At 48.3% G+C, this 20,719-nt stretch overlaps 1 protein-coding gene across 6 annotated transcripts in view; it reads right to left on the reverse strand.

Moving 5' to 3' along the window:
* Positions 1–1,688: 1,688 nt before the first annotated feature.
* SREBF2 (sterol regulatory element binding transcription factor 2) overlaps positions 1,689–20,719 on the reverse strand; it is a 43,418-nt gene continuing 24,387 nt past the window's right edge. For all 6 annotated transcript variants that reach the window (XM_075574010.1, XM_075574011.1, XM_075574013.1 and 3 more), the window contains 9 exons: positions 19,810–19,979; positions 19,326–19,500; positions 13,735–13,846; positions 12,784–12,896; positions 12,463–12,595; positions 9,600–9,768; positions 7,421–7,618; positions 7,177–7,288; positions 1,689–6,047 (listed from right to left, as the gene is read on the reverse strand). In XM_075574010.1, coding sequence (XP_075430125.1) covers positions 5,827–6,047; positions 7,177–7,288; positions 7,421–7,618; positions 9,600–9,768; positions 12,463–12,595; positions 12,784–12,896; positions 13,735–13,846; positions 19,326–19,500; positions 19,810–19,979 — 1,403 coding nt within the window. In that variant the 3' untranslated portion in view covers positions 1,689–5,826. The remainder of the gene's footprint in view (positions 6,048–7,176; positions 7,289–7,420; positions 7,619–9,599; positions 9,769–12,462; positions 12,596–12,783; positions 12,897–13,734; positions 13,847–19,325; positions 19,501–19,809; positions 19,980–20,719) is intronic.

Raw genomic sequence — 20,719 nt, forward strand, 5'->3', positions numbered from 1 at the left:
ACTATACACACACACACACATCACTATACACACACACACACATCACTATACACACACACACACATCACTATACACACACACACACCACTATACACACACGCACACACACACACATCACTATACACACACACACACACACACACACACATCACTATACACACACACACACACACACATCACTATACACACACACACATCACTATACACACACACACACACATCACTATACACACACACACACACACACACACACGCACACGCACACATCACTATACACACACACACACACACACACACACACACATCACTATACACACACACACACACACACACATCACTATACACACACACATCACTATACTTTCGTGCGCCTTCATGCCTCTGCCTTTTACCCACCCACCGCTCACACCCCTGCGCCACACAGCCGCCGCACGCACTCAACAGACACCCGCCACACTCGACACACACCCGCCGCCTCTCACCCACCCCACACACTCGACACACACCTGCCGCATCCTGCCCCTACGCAACAATATCACTGACCAGCTGTCACCCGCACTCGCCACACACCCGCCGCCTCACACCCTAGCAGGACCCCGACCCACAGCCAGCACTCACTACCCACGCGCCACCCGTACTGAACACCCACCTGCCGCCTCACACTCTAGCAGGACACACGCCTCACATTTTCACATCACTTATGTCACCAAAATATACATTGTACTGTGGTGTGTTTACAATAAACCATTTTTATACAACATCGTATTACATTTTCTTCCATCTTTCTTTTCAACATTATTATCCAACCTTTCCAACAAATAGTCACCTATTGTTCCACCATTTATAAATAATACTACCTATTACGCATTTACATCCCGGGCAACGCCGGGTCTCTCAGCTAGTTAGATATATACTCTGATACCTACAGTGTGAGGGCTTTTTTTTCCCCTTTATAACTGGTCTGAGTTCTAATTGTCTGTAAATCAAGGACGGGCTATTTGCCTTACTTGTGACTCATGGACTTTTCGTAAACCGACGCGGACGTCATCAAGCGCCTGTGTGTGTGGCACTGTAGCCACTAGGTGTGGGTTCTGTCTGGACCCGAGGTACATCACCGCGCGTTCTACCATGAATGTCTAAAAGATAACTTGTAAAGTCGAATATGTTTTCTTGCTATTATTAATTGCTATGTATAATTTGATTGATGGTGAGAAAAAGGAGTAAGTGCCACGGTTATAAGTAAAAGGATGTACAAGTTGTGCTTAGACATATAGAGAACAGAACTAGGAAATACCATCACGCGGATAGTTCTCCACTGAACCTGTATGTTGCATGACTGCCTCAATCTAGAATGATCTAAAGGACCATCTTCAAAGGTCTTGACTGACCTTCTGGGGCCCGAGAGAGTCGGGGGCTGTGCTCACCACAAGTTTAGTAGGTTGCCTATTGCTGTTTATACAAGGAGAGGCGCAGGTTAATTGAAGTCTCCACTTTTGAAACAAATAGAGCAAGCACATGCTATTTGATGTGTAGCGATCTTTATGCGTGCATGATTCTTATTGAATATAGCAAGAATTACTGATTTCTTTGCTAGGGTCTTCTGCTTTCAAGTGATTTTCAAATGTTTAAAGAATATGCCCCCTGGAAACGGAATCGTACCCCTGAAATAATGCAACACTCGCACACAATCACAAATAAAAACCTTTATCAGCAAAATTGTATTAACAGTCTTTCTTTGCTACTTAGTTACTTGGAAAAATTGCATAAAATATATATATTTTTTTTAAAAACCCTCTTCACTCATTACAACCATCTCACGACCTTTCTATGTCTAATTGCTAGGTGATAAATAAACCCTAATGTCACATCTCAATAAAAGAACAATGATACACATAAAAACAACAAACAAGAAACCATAAGCTCTTAAATAATCCAGTTTATAAAAACAGTTGTAGCCAAGACAGCAAACTAAGACAAATAGATGAAGACAGAGTGCCACAGTGCAATTCATTCATGAATATAAAACGCGCGCCTGAATGTCTAGGAGCTGATGTTCAGGGATAGAGGTCGGTTCATGGAAATTCAGTTGCCAGCAATCTTTGCAATTACCTTTTTTATAACTAGGGACTCCCGTTTTCGGTGGAAAGTCAGTTGGGTTCTCTCTCCGCTGTTTTAATTACTTAGATCATTAAGGGCTTCTAACGTGACACCGCCCAGGGTGTATCACAGGGGCAAGCAACGCTAGTCCTCAAGAGCCACCAACAGGTCAGGTTTTCAGAAAATCCCTGCTTCAGCACAGGTGGTGCAGTCGCTGACAGCCACCTGGGCTGAAGCAGGGACATCATGAAGACCTGACCTGTTGGTGGCCCTTGAGGACTGAAGTTGGCCACCGCTGCCGTATCAGGTGAAGTCACGAGGGAACGGTGAAGGTTAAACAGGCTCGTTAACTTGTCTCTCGTTAATGTGTATGGAAAGCTTCCGCGTGTCAGCGGTGCCTACAACATATTGCTTTGTATCTGGCAGCAAAGAGGTTAACGGTCATGGGATATTTTATAGGAAAATGACAGAGCTCTTCATCTCCCGTGGGGAACTTTGATCATGGAGAAAGCAGACATCATACAAAACATTAGGCAGCGTCCCTATACATTCCTCTGGTCCGTCTGTATGCATCGCCAGAATTAGGTTTGTAAAGCAGTGTACACATTACTCACATGTAGGGAAATTAAATCTTGCTCCTTTACACATCAACCAACCAATAACCGCACCATATCGGAGTTTGCTTTCCAGGCAATCATATGAAATGTGTACAGGTTCTTATTAATGCACACAGGGATTGCAAGCCTTCTATTGTGAAGCTTCACTGGGCATAATGTCCCATGTGGGAGGGGAGAATACTTTCTGATAGATAGATCTTTCTTATTAGATCTGCTAAGTCAGACATGGAGGCCCATAGTTACAGTACTCAGCGGCACTGTTCCATAATATAACTTCCGGCAGCCGAAGACATCTTACAGCCCAGCAGATTAAATATAGGATACTGCAGGTGCAGAAAAGTTTTCTTGAACATCCAATTAGTATAAAATTGTTGCCTTTTTTTTAATATATATATATATATATATATATATATATATATATATATACACTTCTTCCCACAAACTTATGTATGTTGCAAAGCAATGTATGTATGCATTAAATTAATAAAAATTCATCATTTCATATTTTCCGTGGTTTCAAAAAAATAAAATAATGCATGAAAATAAATACACTTTCCAATATATATCAGCTTTATCATTTACTTAGAGAAGGTGAGAGGGGGTGTGATGGTGAGCGAGAGGGGGTGTGATGGTGAGCGAGAGGGGGTGTGATGGTGAGCGAGAGGGGGTGTGAGGGTGAGAGAGAGCTGAGGATGTGAGGTGAGAGAGGTTTGAGGGTGAGAGAGAAGGTGGGAGTGTGTGTGAGTGAGAGAGGGTGATTACAGAATGAATTAAAAACAACAAATATATTTACAAGTCTATTGGACCAACTGTGGCCAGCATGGTTTCCCTTAGAGAAACAATGGTAGCTACTATATGTTTCCTATAGATTTACCATTTAAAATTCTTAATTTGATCATTTTATCTGTAAATGTACAGATGAAATATGAAGGGGATTTACAGCAGATTTTAAGTGTCGACAAAAAAATACAACTAAAGACAGGAAAAAAGTTGTCAAGAGCGATTAGAAGGCATATTGGTCCCTTATTTATGTGAATAAACCTTCAATACAGAAAACATAGGCTGTGATACTTGTAATTGCCGTTTCCAATGTACAAGCCAATGAATTGACAGGGCTAGTTAGTTTGTTCCAACTTTAGTATGCAGTAAGCCAGGCCTCGTCACCTGGCGCCCGATGAGGCCCATGGGCTCTTGCTCCTGCTAATTTCCTACCAGTTGCTTAGGCAGCTAAGTGCAGATTTTCCCACTGAAACTCACTTGTACGTTCCGGTAATGTAAATATTTATGGTACACGTTATAAATGCTGGCAAAATGTTGAAATAGAATCATTGCAATGTATCTAAAATAACATTATAATACGCTAGTGGCCCTTCTACTCCTAAATGTGCTGGGTTTACCTTTTTCTTGGTCTAATAGGCATCATGCAGTTATTTCCAACATACAACGAGCTCTGGCTTGTAAGAGTGACACCAGTGATGCTAATGAGTGAGACTAACTCCAAATGATATTACATGGGACTGACTGAAACCGTGCTCAAGCAAAATAAGCGGGTGGCTGGATAATGCCATTAAATGAGCACTCATAACAAGCAATTACAGCTCAAGCTTGGCGCTGTGGCATACATCACTGTATAGTGCAGCTGCTTGTAGGACCTCAATCCCATGTTGGAGTTCTTGTTACAAACTAGAATGTCTCCATAAGTAACAGCTCAAACTATATTGTTTTTACGGTTAAGGAATATATTAACAATATCCATCAGTCTGCTAACTCCTTCCATGCCGACTTCAGAAGCGGCAAAACCCCGAAGCACCGCGGTGGAAAACCCACTCGTCCAGGACACGCAGACAATAGGAAAGAGGCCGCCAGGCCGTCTTCAGAAGCAGCTGTCCACCGCTGCTCAGCTTCCCAAAGATGCGCCCCATAATGCTTTGCTTAGCACTAGGCATTGGGGGGGTGCAACTTTGGGCAGCAGAGCGGCGATTGGCCGCTCTGCTTCCGAAGACGTCCTGCAGCAACCGCAGCCTTGCACAGGCCCCCGCGGCGGACGAGAAGCTTCCTCCCCCCGCGCGGGTTTCTGCTGATGCATCTTCCTATGTGGGATGAGGACGCTCTTGAAGACAGAAGACTTTACCCTAAGAAACCACTTTTCTGCTTCCTTACTCTATTGCAATGCAAGCCGCTCTGGCAGAGAATGGGTTAAAGTCACACCCCCCTCCTATGTCTACCCTTTACTGGTGACCGTGATGCGTGGAAGGGAGTAAATGTGGGCGGCGGCTGTCTCTGTTTCGTTAAACGGACACCTACAAGCATTATCAATGCAAAGTTTGTAAACGCAGCAAGATGCAGCTCGGGAGGGGGTTTGACTTCCTGTCGCCCCTTCCTTTGGTGTGGTCATTGCGCATAGCGGGACCCGTCTTCCCTTCAACAGACAACGCCCTCCTCAGCCTGTGCCGCTTGGCTGCCAGACAGGGAGGCCCGAGCCCAGGGAAATACTTGAAGAAAAATAATAACTCCATTTTACAAGACACCATCAAGTGACATATTTTGCTTTAAAAGTGGATTACATTATTTGGAGGAAACCATTTTATTACGTGGCGTTCCGTAAGCTAACCGCGAGCCCTCCTTTAACGGCCAGTTACGGTTTGCGCTTTCCTTAAGTAGGGCGTGGTTATCTGCCACCGTCGATGCTGTGGTGTTGAAGGGCATTTCATAAGTGCCATCGGCAGCCACTGGTCTAAGAGTTACAGAAGTGACTGGATCTTGCTATTAAAAGGACAAAATCTACACTGTGTTTACCCTGAGAATGGGGAAAGTTACAAAAAATGAGGCGGTCCGGGAAGGTGTGAGGTGCGCACCAACATGTGATTCAGGAATAAAGAAACTTGTAACCAAAGGACTGCCCCCGTGAGCCTCTCTCTGTCCTGATGAAGGTCCCTTATTGCGACTGAAACGTTGACGTCATTGAATGCTTATTGAGCAGTAAAGCGTTCTTGTCTTTCCCGTTGGGTTTCATCTGCTTCCCCAATTACACAGGTTAGCTCCTGCCGGAGGGGGGAGGGAGGCCGCCAGATTTGCGCCTGGTTCTGTGATCCGAGGCGAGCGTGGGTCCCTTTTACGAGGCGGCCATGGCGGTGCCGCTGCTCAGCTTCACCATCATCTGCTGGCAGTCATAGTAAGAACGTCGGTTACCCATCTTCTCCAGCGTTCGGGCTGCTTCGGCCAGCATGACGGCTCTCTGCCCCGGGGAGGACAGGAAGGACAGGGGCAGGTGGCGACAGGCTAAGAGGATGGCCGTGGCTCTCTCCCTCTGTCCTGGTAATGAGTCCAGTTCACCTGTAGGGAAAACAGATTTTACCCACTATCATGGTTGCCTTTTATAGTCATGCAATAATAATGTGTAGCTTAGTTTTGGGGGAATAAAGGCACTATATGAAAACATGATCACATTTATTACTACGGTGATGCATCAATCCTCCTCCTCCAAAGTATGGATTTATTTCTAACAATGCTTAAGTGTGGGGAAACCGTTCTAACCCCAGTATCAGCGCTTCTTATGACCTTGGGCAAGTGTATTTCCCTGTGCATCAGGCATCACAGACAGATTATCAATCCACAAATACCCTGCACTGTATAATAATAATAATAAGCAATATTACCTGGCATCACACACACCTCCGTGGCTGACGCACTTAGCAGAACCTCTTCCTACTATCTCTGTACTATCTTCCTACCTACCAATTGGATTGTAAGCTCTTCGGGGCAGGGACTCCTCCTAATGTTACTTTTATGTTTGCCGTGCTGATTCCCATGATGTGTTATATTATTATGTCACGTGTATTACTGCTGTGACGCGCTATGTACATGGATGGTGCTATATAAATAAAGATATACTTATCCACACATCCGTGATCGATCTCAGGGCTAAAGGATCAGCAGCTTAGGTAATTCGTTTTCAAGAAAGGTAATCAAAGGCGGCATATATTAAAACACAAAAATATATATTTGTGTTCTAAGTGCCATTCGGACAGTTTCTTTAACAGGAGTGACACGACACACACGGTAATCACATCCTGCCCCTCTGTACCTCATTTCCCCCCCTTCTCTTTTTGACTATGGGAGGAGTCGCCACAAAAGCCTCTTTGCTTCATACTTAGAACTAAACGAGGTTCATTGTTATTTTCATTGGGTTGGGCACTAATTGTGCAAAGAACAGCTCCCTCTGGGAGAAACGCACAATAAACACTCCCTCCCTATTCCCACAGATGCAGCAGGAGCAAAGCGCACCTTTGCAAATTAGGGAGAAAAGAAGGTTTTCATTAAATTGGTTTGAACAGGTCAGGTTAACCCCTTCACTGCTAGAAGGCTGGCACCACACTGTCATGCATTATAATGCAATGCTGCAATGTGCTTCAGGCCCTTCTGCCAGCACAGGGATTGCATGGTTAAGTCTTGCAGTGCTAACCTTGTTTGCGGGTGTGTGTGGGGCGTCTCTGCAGGCTGTGTTGCAGCAATTGGTGTGTGCGGGTAGGGCTCGCCCCGGCCATAAGACGAACTGTGGCTTCGTGCAGGAACAGCTTAAAAGAGTGAGAGAGGCATAGTCAGGCTTACTTCCTACATCTCTGATGAGCCGAGATGAACGCGTTATTTCCTCCCCACCCATTCCCGGCCTAGCCCTCCTGCTACGCAGTGTGCACGCACACACACACCTTGCACTGGGCAGGTTTGAAGGTGTGAGCCAGCCTGCGCAAGCTGCTGAGATCTCGCTGGAATCCCGTCAGCACGGAGGTGGAAGCGTGAACGGCTTCGCCTGAGCCTGGGCTGGAGCCTGGGCTGGAGCCGGCCTGTTTCTGCCACAAGCTGGTACGCATGGAGAGCAGAAGGTCGCAGGTCAGAAGCTGGACGACCTAGAAACAGAGAAGAGGAAAACATACACATTGGAAAGGTAAGATACCAGGGTGGACGGATTATTCTGGGGTCGGCGGCAAAGGCACACTTAGCAAGAACCCCTCAAACAGTACTCACATCTGTGTCCTTAGAGTACACAAAAAAGGCCAAACAGAGACTGTAATTGGTGCTGGAAAGGAATGTACAGCTGGTAACATACCTACGTGTCTGATAAACCGAGTGATTCAGCGCGCCAACAAATACACTCGGATTAATAGCATTCAAATACACAAGCACACACAGTTCTGCATTGCAGCAAGCGGATAGAGCACACTCTGTTAGGAGGATTACATACCTTGTCCTACTTACAGGAGCCCGCAGACTTCACTCCAGCTTTCATAGTCATTTCAATCTCTTAGCCTTCCTCCTATTGCCTAAGCCCCGTGACTGTCTAGATCAGCGATGGCCAACTCCAGTCCTTGAGTGCCACCAACAGGTCTGGTTTTAAGGATATCCGTGCTTCAGCACAGGTTTCTCAGTCGTTGACTGAGCCACTGATTGAGACCTGTGCTGAAGCAGGGATATCCTTAAAACCAGACCTGTTGGTGGCCACTCCTGGTCTAGATATCCAGTAAAGACTCAGTACAGGCATACCCCGCATTAACGTATGCAATGGGACCGGAGCATGTATGTAAAGCGAAAATGTACTTAAAGTGAAGCACTACCTTTTTTCCCACTTATCGATGCATGTACTGTACTGTAAACATCATATACGTGCATAACTGATGTAAATAACGCGTGTGTAACAAGCTCTATAGTCTCTCCGCTTGCGCACAGCTTCGGTACAGGTAGGGAGCCGGTATTGCTGTTCAGGACGTGCTGACAGGCGCATGCGTGAGCTGCCGTTTGACTATTGGGCGATATGTACTTACTCGCGAGTGTACTTAAAGCGAGTGTCCTTAAAGCGGGGTATGCCTGTATGTCATATTACCCTTGTGTCAGTAGCTCTGCCACTTCCAAGCATAACCCCTTGTTCTTTCTTTCAGGCTATATAATGGCTACAACGTTTAACAGTGCTGAGCGCTGTTAATTACACGGGCGAGAAAACCTTGTGCATCCTTCGTGACAACCCTTCTGATCCCCCATCCTTTGTACAGGTCTAAACGTTATAGAACAGTCCCTGCACGGTTGTGTTCCCTGCTAGGTGCCACAGAAGTTAGACACATGAAGAGTAGCTGGAGCCTCCAGACTGCACTGAAGAAACATTGCACAGAGCATAACGTGACATGCAATGCAACAACAATGCACCACGGTGACACCAAGGCCAGGTATGGTAACATCCTATCCCCGAGTCACACGCTACTTCCGGGACCAGCACACACCCGGAATTAGGGCTTATTTATCAGTGCATGCCATCAGCGCTGCAGTGGAATAATCTTAGATCACAGTGTATATTCTCACTGAAATCCTTGTGGTGTGACTAATGTAATGACGGCCCCTGAAGCAAGTCTTCAGCCAGTGGAATGCATATTCATGTGCCCACTCCCGAGCCCCATGCTTCCGAGATCACGATGCCGTCTTCTCCCCTGCCTGTTTCTGAGTGACGTCTCGCAAACGAAGGATAATCAGGACATTGAAAAAAAATTAAAATGTATCACTACAAATAGCATCAGAAGTTGAAATGTAATTAAAAAAATTGCAGTCTGTATTATCTTATACTACTGCATGGATTTATTTTAAAAACCCATATAAAATTGAACATTTTTGCGGTTTTAATAAAATATATAAAAAAGACACAAACATTGCAATATAGTATCAAATATTCAGAAAGATACAAAATATCATAAAACCCGGCTTGCCAATATAACAAGGGGTTCAATACACGCCGACACCAAGGCAACAGGGACTCAACATTTCGGGTTCAAAGTGGCCCTTTGTCACGAGTCCCTTCCCCTCAGTGCATCTCCCCCATATCACAGCAGTGACCCCCCCGGTAATCACCTTGTTGAGGTCACACTTGCAGGCGCCGCTGCTCATGGTCAGACTGTTCCACAGGAAGGCGCTGGCCTTCTCGCAGTGACCAAATGAAGTCTGCAGGCCGTCGGATTTTCCCGCCACGGACGCTTGCATGGCCTTCCACACGTGGAACACGGCTTTCACCAGAGGGTTACTAAAGAATAGAAAGACTGTTAACACTCCAGTGGGTGTGATGTGTGGTCCATGCCTTCGGGTGGAACATCCTTGGGTTGGCCATTATAACACATGTAAGGCAGCAGCGGTAGGACATTAAAGCCCCGCTCACTTCTATGAGCAGAATCATTTAAATATGTTAAATACAGGTCATTAAAAGACAGACAAAGATACCCAATGCTACATCCAATGCGACAAAATACATAGTTAAATACTTCAATGTTAGTATTCTCATGAATAAGGGTCCTTTAGTTAAACCCTTTGGCCAAAGCGTTATAAGCCTGCAGCCACGTCACAGCACGACCAGTATGCAGCCACGTCACGACATGACCAGTATATGCAGTTCCTAACACTACCTGTGAGCATTCTCAGTTACCTCTGCAGTGGACCAAAGGGTTTAACTAAATGACCCTTATTCAAGTGAATACCAATATTGAAGAATTGAACTAGTCAGGAAGGAATTTATTTTCCCCTTATGAGATATCATTGGATGTGTGAAAAGCGTGCTATGTCACTGGGGTTTTTGTTTGCCTTCCTATAGATCAATAAGTAAGTATAGATAAAGGATAAAGTATCTGTTGTCTATATTTAGCATAGGTTGAACTTGATGGACGCATGTCTTTTTTTCAACCTCATCTACTATGTACTATGTAAATGTTTTGTCACATTGGATGTAGCATAGGGTATCTTTGTCTTTTGTTGTATAAATTTGGGCAAGCTCAGTAGCACTCCTTTTGACACATCTATATAATCTATTTTATATCTATCTCTCTCTCTCTATATATAACACACACACACACACACTCACTTAGAGCTTGCTGGAATTATGTGTTTATAAATACAGGTCATTGTCATCTTAAAAAAAGAATGTTGGGTATGAGATACACACACTTTGTTTTAACTTTTAAAATCTTCCTACTAACCAAATGTGACCAGTTACATAGATGTAGCAGGTGTTATTACCTCGTTAGTACGCTTTATCCCCATAACCATTGTTTTCAACAGCACTTCTGTTCAATAACACGCCAGCGCTAACACATGGCCCGCTACATCTGTACATACAGGCCACATGCTAACACACAATCTTTTTTTCATGGCTGATTTGTGTAAATGGCTTACGCCGTCATTAGCCAAAGAGATAAAGTACAAAAATAATGAGCAAATAAGATCAGAAATACGTAGGAAAGTAGAAACATATTCATTTTTCACAAGCAACCAAGTAATTTTCTTACTTTAAAGGTGATTGAATCTATCCAAGGAAACCAGTTACATCGCTAACATGTTTGGCATCAACATGGGATTGACCCTTCAAGTCAAGTACCCAGCAGCAGAAAGGCCAGCGAGGCAAACTGTGGGGCCCAAAGTTTCTCAAAATAGAGTATCAATGCTATCTAGGCATGAGGGTGGCACAGGACACTCCTGGAACGTCGTTCCATGCAGCGGCAACACTCCGAGAGCGCCCCCGTGTTACCTTGCTTAAAATCTTAGACCCAGACCCACAATTTGGCATCCTGTTAATACACCATATTGGCGGCACCAACCCTGGTCATTTCTCTATTCCTGAGAGAACCAAGTGTTACAGTAACCAGAGAAGCGGTCTGAAGAGTTGCAGAGAAGATTTATCTCTATATGTGCAGTCACTCACACATGGCCGCGTGAGTGTAAATATTACTAGTGTATTTACCATCCATTTCCCATCCGCACGAGCGTCCCTTCTCCCCCACCCTCCCCTTTCCCCCTATCTACCCTGTCTATCAAGACCTCTAATTAACCCTAATCTGAATATCAATCAATCAGTTTATTAATTATCCTCTCTCATGCTTTTGTTTTTTGCGCTCACCGTATTTTGCTCATGTACACTGTGTGAGGATCCTGGGAAGTTCCTTTTTTCGGATGAGCTGCAGCAAAGACATGGGGCCAGTATCTTTCCGTTTTATATTTTCTTTGCTTTGATATCATTTTGTTATCTGAAGAGACCACTATTCGTTTAATTCATTTAGGCAGCGCCCCAGTCCTTTCCCTACCACAGGGGTGGGGAACGTCAGGCCCGAGGGCCGTATGAGGCCCTCGAAATCATTTGGTCTGGCCCTGCTAAGGCAATTGCTATAACCGGGGTCGCGCTAATTTTAAAAAAATGGCCGCCGCGCGCCCGATCGGGGGAGGAGGAGGTGGTGTGAGGCGCCGCTGCCCTACACGATCCCCAGCAGCCACCGTACTAGCCCCAACAATCCCCCAGCAGCCACCGTACTTCCCCCGCAGCATTCCCCACACTTCCCCCATGCTTCTCCAGCAGTTCCCCCCGCACTTACCCCAGCATCCGCCCTACATGATCCCCCCCCAGCAGCAGCAGCAACTACCAGAGGTAGGGGGCGGGGTTCTGTGTGCTTACATGCCTGCCGTGTGCCTGCCTGTCTGTGTCTGTATGGCCCGCGAACGATGTTATAAATATCCAAATGGCCCTTGGCAGAAAAAAGGTTCCCCACCCCTGCCCTACCAGATCCACAAAACTATGCAAAGCTTTAGCACGACTTCACTCCCATTCATATGAGTAAAAGCGTGCTAAAGCTTAGCACCAGTTAGTGGATCTGGGCCTAATAAGGTTACTCTCATGCAGTGCTCACACAAACAGGCGTGCCCCCTAGGGTCACGCTGCGTGCTAGGGGACGGTACGTACTCGGCCGAGTCTAGGAGCTTGGGAATTCTTTCTACGTCCATGAAGTGCGACTTCACTGCAGCGTCGTCACTTTGCAGCCAGCCAATCGCCATCGAGGATACGGAGCACCACCAGCGGCAGATGGGATCTGTGCCTGGAGGAGAGAGCGACAAGCTCACGGTGATGGACTGAAGACATAGAAGTCTTTAACTTACGGCCATGTCTGCAGCAACATGAACAACTGTAAAGCGCACACACAACTTAAGTTGATGACGGAAGACACTGGAAACAGCTGTAGTAGACGTGCCCTGTGGTGTTTAGGTACCTTCCACTAGCACTAACCTGCAGAGGAGAGCATGGGAGAAGATCCGCTGAGAGGGAGGGGGGTGACGCTCCCCACGGAGTCTGCAAAGCCGCTGAGAAGCTTCAGGTACTCCTGAGCGGTGGAGAACTCGCTGCAAATTGAGAGGGGACGTGGCAAGTTAGAAACTCTGAAAGCAAAATCACTTTATCTCCCTGTGCCTCAGACACAAAACAATTAGACTGTAAGCTCTACCGGGGCAGGGACTTCTTTTGCATGCCAGATTCTACATACAGCGCTACGAGCGCGGTCAGTGCTGCATTCGGAAATATATATATATATATCTTTTTAAAATAATAAAATAAGTAAAACATGGAGCTAACAAGCTTATGCTGGCGCGTTACAAATAAACGAGAATAATAACAAGCAAGAGAGATGTTATGGTTGAGAGATGTATATATAGGACTGACAGAAGTCCTGTAAATACGGGATTATCCCTTATTTCACGGACTTGACCCGGAATGGCCTGTCGGGACGCATAATTGCCCCGTATTTTAGCGCCTTGACGTGAAACACCTGAACTTAAAATGACTAATGAAATCAGTCCTAAAAACGGAATAGATTTCTAGTGTAATAGTTACATTTTCCCATAAATGTCGCTTAATTAAATGATTAAAATAATAAAGTTAGGAGACTGCCTGGTCATCTCACAATACCATGACCCCCACCTCTAGGCGTTACTCAGCGCGCGTCTTTCCCCGACCCGCCAAGCGCAGAGATGCTAAAACCACAGAATATCGCGGTCACGCGGGAGATAACACGCAGCCCCAAGCGCCCTCAAATCATTCATCCCTCGCCGTGACGTCGCACTTTCATACTGGATTTCAGCGCCCCCCGCATTATAACAACGTACTGTAAAAGTGGCCGCCCTATACAGTATAAATAACCGACACGACTTCTTTCATAATAGGAAGATGGAGAACGGCTCTTACCAGCTTTCCTCTTCTGTGTGCGCTTTACTCGTTTCAGGTTTGACGAGCGAATACACCGCTTTCTCCAACAAGGACTCGCAGAAAGCGCGATGGATCTGAGCAATGGGGTCGGCTGCATTGGAGTAAAGAAAGCGATATAAGGTCACTGTACACAAACCCCGTGAGTTACCTGGGTTTCTGGCACAGCTGTATACAGACCCCCGTGAGTTACCTGGGTTTCTGGTACAGCTGTATACAGACCCCGTGAGTTACCTGGGTTTCTGGCACAGCTGTATACAGACCCCTGTGAGTTACCTGGGTTTCTGGCACAGCTGTACACAGACCCCCGTGAGTTACCTGGGTTTCTGGCACAGCTGTATACAGACCCCGTGAGTTACCTGGGTTTCTGGCACAGCTGTATACAGAACCCGTGAGTTACCTGGGTTTCTGGCACAGCTGTATACAGACCCCGTGAGTTACCTGGGTTTCTGGCACAGCTGTATACAGACCCCCGTGAGTTACCTGGGTTCCTGGCACAGCTGTATACAGACCCCGTGAGTTACCTGGGTTTCTGGCACAGCTGTATACAGACCCCCGTGAGTTACCTGGGTTTCTGGCACAGCTGTATACAGACCCCGTGAGTTACCTGGGTTTCTGGCACAGCTGTATACAGAACCCGTGAGTTACCTGGGTTTCTGGCACAGCTGTATACAGACCCCGTGAGTTACCTGGGTTTCTGGCACAGCTGTATACAGACCCCGTGAGTTACCTGGGTTTCTGGCACAGCTGTATACAGACCCCGTGAGTTACCTGGGTTTCTGGCACAGCTGTATACAGACCCCGTGAGTTACCTGGGTTTCTGGCAGAGCTGTATACAGACCCCCGTGAGTTACCTGGGTTTCTGGCACAGCTGTATACAGACCCCGTGAGTTACCTGGGTTCCTGGCACAGCTGTATACAGACCCCCGTGAGTTACCTAGGTTTCTGGCAGAGCTGTATACACACCCCCGTGAGTTACCTGGGTTTCTGGCAGAGCTGTATACAGACCCCGTGAGTTACCTGGGTTTCTGGCACAGCTGTATACAGACCCCCGTGAGTTACCTGGGTTTCTGGCACAGCTGTATACAGACCCCCGTGAGTTACCTGGGTTTCTGGCACAGCTGTATACAGACCCCCGTGAGTTACCTGGGTTTCTGGCACAGCTGTATACAGACCCCGTGAGTTACCTGGGTTTCTGGCACAGCTGTATACAGACCCCGTGAGTTACCTGGGTTTCTGGCACAGCTGTATACAGACCCCGTGAGTTACCTGGGTTTCTGGCACAGCTGTATACAGACCCCGTGAGTTACCTGGGTTTCTGGCACAGCTGTATACAGACCCCGTGAGTTACCTGGGTTTCTGGCACAGCTGAATACAGACCCCGTGAGTTACCTGGGTTTCTGGCACAGCTGTATACAGACCCCGTGAGTTACCTGGGTTTCTGGCACAGCTGTATACAGACCCCCGTGAGTTACCTGGGTTTCTGGCACAGCTGTATACAGACCCCGTGAGTTACCTGGGTTTCTGGCACAGCTGTATACAGACCCCCGTGAGTTACCTGGGTTTCTGGCACAGCTGTATACAGACCCCGTGAGTTACCTGGGTTTCTGGCAGAGCTGTATACAGACCCCCGTGAGTTACCTGGGTTTCTGGCACAGCTGTATACAGACCCCGTGAGTTACCTGGGTTCCTGGCACAGCTGTATACAGACCCCCGTGAGTTACCTGGGTTTCTGGCAGAGCTGTATACACACCCCCGTGAGTTACCTGGGTTTCTGGCAGAGCTGTATACAGACCCCGTGAGTTACCTGGGTTTCTGGCACAGCTGTATACAGACCCCGTGAGTTACCTGGGTTTCTGGCACAGCTGTATACAGACCCCGTGAGTTACCTGGGTTTCTGGCACAGCTGTATACAGACCCCCGTGAGTTACCTGGGTTTCTGGCACAGCTGTATACAGACCCCGTGAGTTACCTGGGTTTCTGGCACAGCTGTATACAGACCCCGTGAGTTACCTGGGTTTCTGGCACAGCTGTATACAGACCCCCGTGAGTTACCTGGGTTTCTGGCACAGCTGTATACAGACCCCGTGAATTACCTGGGTTTCTGGCACAGCTGTATACAGACCCCCGTGAGTTACCTGGGTTTCTGGCACAGCTGTATACAGACCCCGTGAGTTACCTGGGTTTCTGGCACAGCTGTATACAGACCCCGTGAGTTACCTGGGTTTCTGGCACAGCTGTATACAGACCCCGTGAGTTACCTGGGTTCCTGGCACAGCTGTATACAGACCCCCGTGAGTTACCTGGGTTTCTGGCACAGCTGTATACAGACCCCGTGAGTTACCTGGGTTTCTGGCACAGCTGTATACAGACCCCGTGAGTTACCTGGGTTCCTGGCACAGCTGTATACAGACCCCGTGAGTTACCTGGGTTTCTGACACAGCTGTATACAGACCCCCGTGAGTTACCTGGGTTTCTGGCACAGCTGTATACAGACCCCGTGAGTTACCTGGGTTTCTGGCACAGCTGTATACAGACCCCGTGAGTTACCTGGGTTTCTGGCACAGCTGTATACAGACCCCGTGAGTTACCTGGGTTTCTGGCACAGCTGTATACAGACCCCGTGAGTTACCTGGGTTTCTGGCACAGCTGTATACAGACCCCCGTGAGTTACCTGGGTTTCTGGCAGAGCTGTATACAGGCCCCCGTGAGTTACCTGGGTTTCTGGCACAGATGTATACAGACCCCGTGAGTTACCTGGGTTTCTGGCACAGCTGTATACAGACCCCGTGAGTTACCTGGGTTTCTGGCAGAGCTGTATACAGACCCCGTGAGTTACCTGGGTTTCTGGCACAGCTGTATACAGACCTCGTGAGTTACCTGGGTTTCTGGCACAGCTGTATACAGACCCCCGTGAGTTACCTGGGTTTCTGGCACAGCTGTATACAGACCCCCATGAGTTACCTGGGTTTCTGGCACAGCTGTATACAGACCCCCGTGAGTTACCTGGGTTTCTGGCACAGCTGTATACAGACCCTGTGAGTTACCTGGGTTTCTGGCACAGCTGTATACAGACCCCCGTGAGTTACCTGGGTTTCTGGCACAGCTGTATACAGACCCCGTGAGTTACCTGGGTTTCTGGCACAGCTGTATACAGACCCCCGTGAGTTACCTGGGTTTCTGGCACAGCTGTATACAGACCCCCGTGAGTTACCTGGGTTCCTGGCACAGCTGTATACAGACCCCGTGAGTTACCTGGGTTCCTGACACAGCTGTATACAGACCCCCGTGAGTTTCCTGGGTTTCTGGCAGAACTGTACACAGACCCCGTGAGTTACCTGGGTTTCTGGCAGAACTGTACACAGACCCCGTGAGTTACCTGGGTTTCTGGCACAGCTGTATACAGACCCCCGTGAGTTACCTGGGTTCCTGACACAGCTGTATACAGACCCCCGTGAGTTACCTGGGTTTCTGGCAGAGCTGTATACAGACCCCCGTGAGTTACCTGGGTTCCTGGCACAGCTGTATACAGACCCCCATGAGTTACCTGGGTTTCTGGCACAGCTGTACACAGACCCCGTGAGTTACCTGGGTTTCTGGCACAGCTGTATACAGACCCCGTGAGTTACCTGGGTTCCTGGCACAGCTGTATACAGACCCCGTGAGTTACCTGGGTTTCTGACACAGCTGTATACAGACCCCCGTGAGTTACCTGGGTTTCTGGCACAGCTGTATACAGACCCCGTGAGTTACCTGGGTTTCTGGCACAGCTGTATACAGACCCCGTGAGTTACCTGGGTTTCTGGCACAGCTGTATACAGACCCCGTGAGTTACCTGGGTTTCTGGCACAGCTGTATACAGACCCCGTGAGTTACCTGGGTTTCGGGCACAGCTGTATACAGACCCCGTGAGTTACCTGGGTTTCTGGCACAGCTGTATACAGACCCCCGTGAGTTACCTGGGTTTCTGGCAGAGCTGTATACAGGCCCCCGTGAGTTACCTGGGTTTCTGGCACAGCTGTATACAGACCCCGTGAGTTACCTGGGTTTCTGGCACAGCTGTATACAGACCCCGTGAGTTACCTGGGTTTCTGGCAGAACTGTACACAGACCCCGTGAGTTACCTGGGTTTCTGGCACAGCTGTACACAGACCCCGTGAGTTACCTGGGTTTCTGGCACAGCTGTACACAGACCCCGTGAGTTACCTGGGTTTCTGGCACAGCTGTATACAGACCCCGTGAGTTACCTGGGTTTCTGGCACAGCTGTATACAGACCCCGTGAGTTACCTGGGTTTCTGGCACAGCTGTATACAGACCCCGTGAGTTACCTGGGTTTCGGGCACAGCTGTATACAGACCCCGTGAGTTACCTGGGTTTCTGGCACAGCTGTATACAGACCTCCGTGAGTTACCTGGGTTTCTGGCAGAACTGTACACAGACCCCGTGAGTTACCTGGGTTTCTGGCACAGCTGTACACAGACCCCGTGAGTTACCTGGGTTTCTGGCACAGCTGTATACAGACCCCGTGAGTTACCTGGGTTTCTGACACAGCTGTATACAGACCCCGTGAGTTACCTGGGTTTCTGACACAGCTGTATACAGACCCCCGTGAGTTACCTGGGTTTCTGGCACAGCTGTATACAGACCCCGTGAGTTACCTGGGTTTCTGGCAGAGCTGTATACAGACCCCGTGAGTTACCTGGGTTTCTGGCACAGCTGTATACAGACCTCGTGAGTTACCTGGGTTTCTGGCACAGCTGTATACAGACCCCCGTGAGTTACCTGGGTTTCTGGCACAGCTGTATACAGACCCCCGTGAGTTACCTGGGTTTCTGGCACAGTTGTATACAGACCCCCGTGAGTTACCTGGGTTTCTGGCACAGCTGTATACAGACCCTGTGAGTTACCTGGGTTTCTGGCACAGCTGTATACAGACCCCCGTGAGTTACCTGGGTTTCTGGCACAGCTGTATACAGACCCCGTGAGTTACCTGGGTTTCTGGCACAGCTGTATACAGACCCCCGTGAGTTACCTGGGTTTCTGGCACAGCTGTATACAGACCCCCGTGAGTTACCTGGGTTCCTGGCACAGCTGTATACAGACCCCGTGAGTTACCTGGGTTCCTGACACAGCTGTATACAGACCCCCGTGAGTTACCTGGGTTTCTGGCAGAACTGTACACAGACCCCGTGAGTTACCTGGGTTTCTGGCAGAACTGTACACAGACCCCGTGAGTTACCTGGGTTTCTGGCACAGCTGTATACAGACCCCCGTGAGTTACCTGGGTTTCTGGCAGAGCTGTATACAGACCCCCGTGAGTTACCTGGGTTCCTGGCACAGCTGTATACAGACCCCCGTGAGTTACCTGGGTTTCTGGCACAGCTGTATACAGACTCCCGTGAGTTACCTGGGTTTCTGGCAGAACTGTACACAGACCCCGTGAGTTACCTGGGTTTCTGGCAGAACTGTACACAGACCCCCGTGAGTTACCTGGGTTCCTGGCACAGCTGTACACAGACCCCGTGAGTTACCTGGGTTTCTGGTACAGCTGTATACAGACCCCGTGAGTTACCTGGGTTTCTGGCAGAGCTGTACACAGACTCCCGAGCCGCACTTTTCACTGTCCAGTTACAATCGATGAAGAAGTGTTTTCCAAACGGGTGTGAAAGCCAACGCAGGGAGTCGGCAAGAGATCCGCTGTCAGTGGAGGAGCCGCCCAGGCCCTGCGCACAACCCAGAAAATAACCCTGTGCGGATTACAGGAAGGAGAGGATAAGCGTGGGCAGCGGTGACCCATGGTCAAGGCAGGCAGACAACATGCATCTACTGAGACTATGACCCGTGATCAAGGTAGGAGGACATGTATGTACAGAGACTGAGAACTGTGACTATCCGGGGGAGGCGGGGGCGGAGAGCAGGGACACATGGACAACTGTCCCAGCCTGGCTACTCCGGTGGGAACCTGCCCGGAAGTACGGCCTGAATGGAAGCATACTGCAGCATCTCGTTTAATATTCAGCGTTGGGATTATTTACGGCTTGAGTTTGGCGACTTACCGACAGGAAGCGGAATCTCCCATGGAAGCGACTTTTCATTTGCACGGCGGTGGTTAGATGGATCTCCGCCAGCAGACTCGCTGGGATCTTGTCACCCGCGCACTCTGCCAGATTCACCGCGCACAGCGCCAAGTGCAGGCCGGAGCAGCGCCAGGTTGAGGGCAGCTTCCCTGCAAGGGTGTGAAGAAAGCCCATTAATATGTGCGGCCATGGAGCATGCAGTGTCAAGTAAAGATTACACTCAGCCCCTCCACTGCTCTCCTTAACCCCCTCAGTGCCGGTGGATCCTGCCCCCTTTGTAGCCACGGCCCCCCCGGATCACGTGGTTGCTCCTGAGTTTCAGGGGCCCTTCACAGGGTTTCTACGGTGGTACTTTTTATGATGCGCGCTGTGCGTAAACAGGCCCGGTGCATAGAATGATGTGGCGCAGATGTGCAGAGTGACTGCTCTGCTCCCACGCTTGCTCCATGGCCAGCCGCAGAAAAGTAAGGAGAGGCAGCCCCCTGTGGTTCTGATACACTTGTCAAGGCCGGGACATTGTGACATGTATAACAGATGTATTCAGAGACATTGCAGGAAATTGGTGGGTGTTCCCAGCACACAGAGAAAAATATAATAAAAATATTAATTCAACACTGAAATATGTCAGAAATTATATTGTATGGGAACAAAACACTTGTACGAAATATATACAGCGACTGATGCTACACAAATAAATACATCTATGTATACAAACAGACAGAAGCCAAAGCAGTGTGAGGGGAGTGGGGGAAAAAGGAGGAGCAAAGGGGAGAAAAAAAAATAAGGGGAAAGGACAAAAAAGGAGCTGCTGTGGTGGAGTAAGGGGGGCAACGTTTCGGGGCAGGATGCCCCTTCCTCAGGCCCGTTCCCACAGATACTCAAAAAAGAA

Source organism: Ascaphus truei, chromosome 17 (genome assembly GCF_040206685.1).
Source record: "Ascaphus truei isolate aAscTru1 chromosome 17, aAscTru1.hap1, whole genome shotgun sequence".
NCBI lineage: Eukaryota > Metazoa > Chordata > Amphibia > Anura > Ascaphidae > Ascaphus > Ascaphus truei.